General features: G+C 34.1%; 1 protein-coding gene across 1 annotated transcript in view; it reads right to left on the reverse strand.

Annotated features, from left to right (window-relative positions):
• Positions 1 to 8,877, reverse strand: part of LOC145243993 (uncharacterized) — a 32,132-nt gene extending 23,255 nt beyond the window's left edge. The window contains exon 1 of the mRNA XM_080107140.1: positions 8,190 to 8,877. Within this exon, the coding sequence (XP_079963266.1) occupies positions 8,190 to 8,236 (47 nt within the window). The 5' untranslated portion in view covers positions 8,237 to 8,877. The remainder of the gene's footprint in view (positions 1 to 8,189) is intronic.
• Positions 8,878 to 9,233: the final 356 nt, after the last annotated feature.

Raw genomic sequence — 9,233 nt, forward strand, 5'->3', positions numbered from 1 at the left:
TTTCGCAGATATTTTCGAAAGTCATCGCCTCTTCGATTGTCTAGCCTTAATTCAAGCCTACGTCATCATCCGGTTTGACGATGGGCGCAACAGCTAACACGTTAAGTTTTTTTTCATCCTTCGTGGTACGGGTTCGAGCCTGCCTGCCTACTACCCCTTTTTTGCGCTTGCAATTTTCTTGAATCTTGTCTTCCACGATCGGGCAACACTATATATATATATATATATATATATATACGCACGTTTGCAAAAATATTCGTACGATATTGCAAAATTATTTGCACAAAATAAGTTTTGCTGTGATTTTTTTTTAAGTAAAATTCAAGAAAAACGTATTTGCATATGTTCTGTTCATCGAAATAGAGACCAAACTTGTCCAAAGTATTTAAACGTAATATCAGTTGTGCATGTTGGCAAGTTTGAAATTCAAACTTTATATATTCTTAAGTGAAAAAAGAATTAGGGAGACAACAGCTACATGAGAACAGAATTTGTGTATTAACGACTGTTGTATCTAAAACAAAATTATCTAGAGTCGCATTTAACAGTGATAACATTAAAGGATTGACAGTAGCTTCCTGAATCAACACACTACAGCGATAATTGTGAAGGAAACGTACAAGAATGTACCGTAAAATCTCTAAACTTGTGTTCTTATATGGAATATATAGATATTAATTTCGAATAAAAAGAAATTATACAAATTGATATTGAGATTATATATATATATCACTCCATTTTGTCTGATCACAATTCTGATGCCGGTTCCGATATACCGCTGCTTTCAGTGCCGAGAACAGCTGTGGTATTTTCTTGCACGTTATTGCTTCTTGGGCTACGGCGCACTTGCAATGGTACTCGACTTTCCTCCAGCGACTGGACTCACGTTACGCAATTCGAGCACTTGTTCATGCTCGCGGGGGGGGGGGGGCGTGCTGACCCTGGACAAGGTTCCAATGCGGCGGTTGAGTAAGTGAACACGGTCGGAATCTAGCTACATTCTGGTTACTTTGCCTCGTTGGCGGTTGGGTAATGTTAGGTTGAACATTAAAACAATTTGTGTAATAGTTTCTCTATTCGAAATTTTAATAAATGTTGAGTTCCAAATTTGGCAAAACAACTAATATTACGTTTAAATATTTTTCACAAGTTTGGTACGTATTTCGATGAACAAACTCTAAAAACATACAAATACTTAAATTATGTATATTCACAGCACAATATCTGCGGGTTTTTTTTTCGTCCGAATAGCACACGCACAGAGGCTAAGGAATAAGGAAGAAGATTTATGCTTTGACTTCGATTCTAGCTGATGGCACCCAAGTCTTATATAATTAGTTTTGATCTCACGATATATTAGGTTCAATACAATAATTGAGAATTGTATATGTATTCTGCATGAATTATACTATCATATTTAAGCGTATCTTACAGCCGGGCGAAGTGCTAGTATTTTATAATACAACTTTTCAAGTTTTGAGAGAATGGAAAAATCCTTGGATAATTTCCGTTGTAAAAGTTTAGTCTTTGTTCAAAAGTCGACTCTAAAAATTTTTTTTTTTTTTTTTTGACTGGTGTAAAAAAAAAAAAAAAAAAAAAAAAAAAGTAAGTTTATCAAGCATGAAAGTGTCCGTTAGAAATATTCTAGAAATTCCATACTGAACCCTCATTCTTTTTTATTTTCTAAGAAAAATAAAAGACTAGGTAGGAAGGAAAACAGGAGTTCCACAAGACTGCAGTTCTTGGAAAGAAGCTACTGATAGATGCATTCATTGAGGTATAAAAATCAGCGAATTGGAGACCACTAGACCAACGGGTCAAACGAGCTGGAATAAAGGAAGCAGTTATGCCGTAATAGTATTTATAGAAAAGATGGAGACTGCAAAAGGTGCAAAAAATCTGTTTTTAAAGCAATTACTGCTATGGGGTAAGCTGATATATAATTATTCCAGGAATTAATGGCCTTACTCTGAAAATAAATGCAGTTGTAACAAACATTGTGGCAGTGGTTGGCGGCAGTTAGGGCCTCAGAATTATGAACTACTTTTACAATATACTTTGATAATATACGTTTTGTTAATTATAACCACTTTTTTCTTGTTAGTAGGCTGCAATTATAAACATTTGTGAATTCTCGAATTCACACGAGAAAATCTTTTAATAGATATTTTATAACAAGTTTAGAAATTTTACGTTCCATTCTTGGTACGTTTACTTACTTGGCCTTTTGGCCGCCAAGATCAAAGTGTAGTATCTGTTCTTCAGATACTGCACTTCAATTTCTTGTTCTCTTTCGGTGGAGGAGCAGTCCTTCACGACTGAGACAATTTTTATTTTTGTACCTTTTCTCCACGTTAAAAAACGACCCTGGTGTCTAACTCTGTCCCGTGGGGAGGCATTGTAAATAGGTACTATCACTGTTTGTGGTGTGTGATTCCGGAAGCTTCTTTCAATAGATACAAAGTAAAAGTCGTTAATACTGTAGAAGACTAGGATATAATAACCTAACTCGCCACAAGAAAATAATGAAACGAATGAAATTGAAGGAAATAAAGACTCAATTGATGGATAAGATAAACGTGTCGTTTATTTACTGTTGAAAGAAAAAAATGTTTTAGATATAACGTGTTCATGTCCGCGCAGGTGTAACCATCGTTTGTTGCGGGATTGGTATTATAAAAGGAAAAGTGTTTTTATCTCACTATCGTTTGTTCGCGCGTCGGAAGAGAAGTGAGTGATGTAGTGGAAATTGGAATGATAGTCCAGCGTGTAGACAAAGAGGATAGAGAGTTGACATCAGTTAAACTGCGCGCCATGTTAGAAGTCAGCTACGCGGTGGTGTTCTCAGGGACAAGCAGTAGATAGAGAAAGTGTGAATTTGTACGTACGGTCTGTTAGCTTTTCGTCCCACATAGTAAATGGCGTGAGGTGTGCGCCTGCCGAACAGCCACGCTGTCAGTCCGTAGACTGGACCGCTCGAAAGCCGGTCCTAAAAGGAAGAAGCTGCTTATTGCTCTTTTATACCTGCTTCCGGTGGTCTTTTGCGCATGTGTGTATTTCCTTTGAAAGGAAGTGACGTCGTCCATCTGTGTGCGCGTGTGCGAGTACATGTGTGTACGTTAGCGTGCGTGTATATACACGTGAATGTGAGTATGTACGAACGTGAATATATATACCTGTGTGGACGTGGGCGCGTATGTTTGTGCGCGTATGTATACGACAAGTAATATAGCTTGAAATGTGAATGCGTGTTTTTGTGTGAGACTAGGAAAGGCTCGCGCAATAGAAATTAGGCTCTCATGTAGCTGTTGTCTTCGATTCTATTTTCGCCATTTCCCGTTCACATACCCCTATTTCAAATTCGTAGCAGTGAGTAGACAGACATTTGTACCAAAAAGTCATTAACAATGTTTGCTTTTTAGGTTAACATTTCAAACCGACATAAATTGCATAGTAAAAAAATCAATCATTTTTCTTATTTCACATTAAGTAAAAACTCCATTTAAATTGCTATTTTTTTTTTTAGCAAATGATTCTCCAATTTTTACGATATTTTTGCTTATTAAATTGTTAGGGATTTGCTACAATAATTTTAAATTTAGTAATCAAGTAAAAAAAAAAAAAAAAAAAAAAAAAAAAAAGAGTTTTGCTTTATTTTTACTGTGAAAAATGTTATCAGTCTGAAATAGGTTAAACTTATATAAATAAAACAAACTGTTAATGACCATTTTGTTACAAAAATAAGTCCACTGACGTCGGCCCACTAAGAATTCGGAATAGCTTTTGTGCCTACTCCTAACTTGAAAGTTAATTAAAAAGTATGGAATGTCCTCTCGTGAACTCTTACTCCCTCGATGTACATATCCCCGAGAAACCAGCTTAGCAACAAAATCCCACCCCTTCACTGTTAGCATCCCTAAATGCCAGAAAGCTTTCTACTAATAGTTTCTTCCCTCGAACAGCTAGACTTTGGAATTCCCTTCCTGCTACCCTGACTACTAATATGCAGAAGTACAAATGTAACGTAAACCAATATTTTGTTAATATTTCCTAGGTATGGTCCCAAATAGTAGCCCCTTACGTTCAAGTGGCGATATTTCTTAGGGGGGGGGGAGTGAACGCGAGTAAAAAAAAAAAAAAATTAAGGTATTCCAATAAAAGTACTAATGAATATTAAAGCTAATTAAACAGGTATTTTAATAATTGCACATGTATTAAAGAAAAGGTAATTAAAAAAAAGTATTACAAAGTTATTAAAAAGGTACTTAAAATTCAAATAACAATTAAATTTTTATTACAAATTGGTCAGAAATTAACGTACATGAAAAATGTGTTCCGTCAGGGAACACTTCTAAATGATTTTATTTAAAACATAAGTAATCTTAATTTTATTACAACCTGCATTTTAAAGGCTTTTCATGACAATTTTGGTGCAATTATAACCAATACTTTTGGATCCTTTAAGTGTTTATAAAAAGTATTAGCAGTAAGTTTTCAGTCCCCATGATCCACCTAGCATCCTTGGCATATTTCATGCTAAATGTAGTATAATTCTGTCCAATTCTTCGAAGGACTATCAGACGTAGAATTACAGGTAATAAAATAGCAGTATTAAGACAATGTTTTATATTCCAAAGGTGCTTTAATCTGCTCAATAGTTTTGAGCTTGTGAGTGTTAGTGGTTTTCAGTATGAACACTGGAAATGTAACGTCTTTGCACTTCACTAACGACAGTTTTCATTCATGAATATCATGTATTTATTGGGATGTGTTTTTCTAAAATTATCATACAAGCACTTGGAAAGAGTTTTCATGGTAGAATCCGGCTGATTATAACAATACCCCACATGGAACACAAATAGCCACCAAACTTCTGGTAATTCATACAGGCGGATCTTGCACTGATTACTGCAATCTTTTATCCCCGTTATTGGGACGTGAGGGCTATATAGACACTTCTCCGATATAGCAGCAACACAGTAGAGACAGTCGACCATACAGTTAACACGTTTATCAGTGAAGCATACTTTTGACGTGCTTGTACAAAAGTTAACTGAGAGAAGAAAAGACAGTAATAGTAACGGGTGCTGGTAGGGTGTCATGGCCGACAAGGATATAGACGATTTCGGCTGCAATAGAAAAGTTTATTTTTTAGAAGTTCTGCAAAGAAATTTTTACTTTTATTAGTATTTTTTATTAGTAGTATTTTTTATTAATGGATCACTGTTTATGAATGCCGGGGCAGGGATACTCGAAGATTAGAGATTTTCACTTGCTGAACACCAAGAAGATTTGAAAATGGATGGAATAGGCAAAAGATTAATATTTCTCGTTTTAATATACTTTCACACGAATATTTTTGGCTATGTAACAAGTATTTATTATTGGTCCATTTCCGTAATTGTTAAAATGTTATATGCAATAATAAGATGGACATATTACAGGTAATTTAAAGATTACCTGAGAAAAAATTTAGATGAAAAACTTAGTTAAGGTCCAAACTAGAAAACCTAAATCTTTAATTACACCGAATGAGTTAATGGAGTAAATAAATCCTTTAATAGTGTTATATCCATGGCAAAATATAAATCATTAGTCTACATTTGATGCATGCAAGAATGTACTTAAATTTGTAAATAAGGTTGAAGGTTAAATAAAAACAAAAAAATAAAAACAAACCCTAAGCATCCGACAAAAACTAATCACCAAATACTTATGGAACTTCAAAATAAGTTTGATAGCTCCCATTGATAAAGCAGCAAATATAGCTTTTATATGCAAGATTATATAACACTTATTGTAAGAAGCAAGAATTATTGGTGGTTTCAGCTACGAGAAATAATGTAATGGATTCGATAGCATTGTTCTGGTGCAAAATTTGGACTAAATAGAGGGGTGGAAAAAAAATCTTCCATTATGTTTTGGATCCCTAGAATGCATAAGATACCAGTTAGCGCTTTGGTTTATTGTCGCCTCAAAGATTTCCATCACTAAACCCTTAAGTAAAGCTATAGCTAAAGTGTTTAAATGAAATTATTTCCACCAAGAAAGGAAATTCTATAGCAATAGAAATCTACTTTGGGTGATAAATTTATAAAACCCGAGATTTAAGATGGCATAAAATCTCGAAATAGGCAAAATCCAGAACATGACTTTAGTACCTTATACAAAAATAGCACAAAACTTAATACTGTAGATTTAATTTTTGCAGGCGATAGAAGGTACTTTGATTTTACTAAATGTATACGACTAAATTATACGCATTCCTATGGGTTAAGATCCTACACATTTTGGGGCAAATCTATTTACATAGACTAGAATGTAATATATATATATATATAACCTCAGGATACGGTGGCCTTAAGATACGGGGTTCCCCCCGGTTACGATATTTACCTCGTCTTATGGTGTTATTTATGTTATTTGATATGCTGTACTGTATTTGGTTACTAATTTTTCATGCTATATCTCGGTTCTACTGTATAATATAATCCATAATATATGTAGGGATGAATATTTAGGCAGCATTGTTTGTTGCATATTTCATTAAAATAAACGTTTTGTCTATTTTATTTTCGAATAACAGTCTTCACTTCTGGCGGGAACTGGCTGATGTAATCACCATGTTTATCATAAGTCCGAGTACTTCCAATCCTTCAGGATTAATCTAACTGGTTTTGAACAATTTGACTAACCAACATTCCTGTCCCTCCCAATTTAGGAAAAATTTTTTAGTTAACACATCTATACTTGAATCAATACTAGAAGCATTAAAATCTATAACTAAAATAAACTTTAGCAATAGTTATTCTGAAGTGTTTGTAGAGTTATTTTAATATATTTGCAAACATTTCAGAACGCTATTCATTTTAACCAATAGAAAAAGATAATTGACAACTTAAGTTTGTAAATTGTTCAAAACCAGTTAAATTAATTTTAACCTGACGAATCCTGAAGGATTGGAAAGTACCTAGACTTATGATAAACATGGTGATCACATCAGCCAGTTCCCGCCAGAAGTGAACACTTATTCGGAAGTTGGAAAGAACCGAAAATAGAATTAAGACAAAAACGTCTATTCTATTTAATGAAGTGTGTGCGTGTTATTTTTAATACCTACAGGCACTAGCATTCATATTTACGAGAATCATCAGTGCAGGGAATCACGATTATTGCCGTCGGGAGATTCAAACCCGGTCACGAAGCCTATTGACGGCATTAGCCAAGAACAAACCGCACGGTCAACGGTATAGTTGAAATTAACATAAATCGTAAAATGTCATTAAATATATAGTACATAATTATCATGACTGCAAGATTTATTGACGGACCTTAGGTATAAATGATAACGAATTTGAAAGAATTCTTAAATAAAAATATTTGTATCCAAAGGAACCAGAATTAAGTTGGGAACGCAAACGGTAATGGTGCATAAAACGAGATCTAAGTTTCAAAGATGGCGACAGGTTTATATACTTTGAACTTGCGCAGTCTTACGATCGTCGCCGATTAAATATAGTTTAACTAAATTTTACGTTTATTCCCCCCCCCCATAATACGTAATTGTTTTTTTAATCGCATAAAAAATATGTATATATAAAGTTATTTGAAAAAGATGTGCGATAAAAATCCATTGATAAAGAATGTATTTATATATTTTTACTTCAAGGGGGTGAAAAAATAAACCTAAATTATAGTTAACTAAAAATTTGGTGCTAATGCACTTAGTGATCCACGCTATTTTTTAAAATCGTATTTCCAAGTTTAAAGTTTTATTATTCAATTGTAAGATTAAATTAAAGAATAGGTGCAAAATACCCTCCCATCCCCATGGGAAGAATGGCTTTTTAAAATACCGTTATTTCAGCACGGATCAATAAGTGCAGGAGTACCAAACTTTAATCGGTCACAATTGTAATAGACAGCGCAGGTTGAAATAAAGTAAAGTATATTTAAAAACAAAAACATGTTAGAAAAAATATATTAAAAAAAAAAAAGAAAAAAAAATCTTAACATTTTGTCCATTATTTGATGAGTGTGCACGTGAAAATTAAATTGACATAAGTGTACGATTTACGTGAATACTTTACTAATATATCTAGATGAATCGTGAACACTGGAGAAGCATATTTTTCCCGTGAACTATCAAATATGCAGTGCGAGTCTTTACAAAGAAAATGGTTACTTACGTTTCAGAGTCACGTACTAGAGAGCTGATGTTACTTGCTGCCAACATATGTTGTGTTTCACGTCGCCGCTGTTTCACTATATATATCCTAGCAGGCCGCCCGGCGTTGCCTAATCGTATAATACTCTTAAATATATTTTAATTTATGCAGATTACACATTTATCATAAGCATAGAGCCGATTCTCACCTTAGTATATAGTAACCAATTGTGGTTTGATGTGATTTGCATATCAATGAGGCAAGACACTGGAATGAGGGAATATAAGGCCGGCAATCCGGACTGAACGGGAATATGCGAATGGCGACAAGAATCAAGTATAGGTTGTTTTTGGTAGAAGCTATTTCGGCCTGAAAAATAAAGTAACTGCGACCGAGACGAAATTTGAAAGCGTTGTCAAAGAAAGAATTAAACGAGTCGCATCGGAATTTGACAGCGAAAGATTAAATGAATCCAACTACGATGGTTGGATGGCATGCGTCGAATTTTGGAAGGATAGAAGGCGTTGAAAAATGGAAAGATTAAAATGATTCGTGTCGAACTTTAAAAAATATAACGCGTTGAGAAAGGGAACACTTTAGTAAGTTGTGGTCAGAGATTAAGATATGAAGTGAGTCGGACCGTTTTTGTCTTATTTGGTATTCCCAGTGGGATTTGTTGAACACTCCTCTTTAATTGTCGTCGTGAAATGAACGTGTTGGAATACAATTCGGTCGAATGGTAAACGCGCATTCGAAAGTCACCGTGAAAATTCATGCTATGGATAATTTTATATACGTATTAGTGTTGTACCGATTCATCGAAATCTGTAGTTTTCGGGAAATCGGAAAAAGTTGTGCCCAATTTCCGATTCCAAAACCGTTTCTTTTAATATTTTATGTTAATTTTTCATTGCTGATACCGATATTTATTCCTTTTAAACTATTAGTAAAACTAACCTCTAGATCATAACATTAAAAGATCTAAATTTATTTTATCTGCGTAAAATAAACAAAATAAAACTTAAATTCGCTAGATAACCTTTAGAAGGATGCAATTTGTTTTCA

The sequence above is a fragment of the Euprymna scolopes genome, chromosome 22, assembly GCF_053919585.1.
Source record: "Euprymna scolopes isolate OS-2025 chromosome 22, ASM5391958v1, whole genome shotgun sequence".
NCBI classification, from domain to species: domain Eukaryota; kingdom Metazoa; phylum Mollusca; class Cephalopoda; order Sepiida; family Sepiolidae; genus Euprymna; species Euprymna scolopes.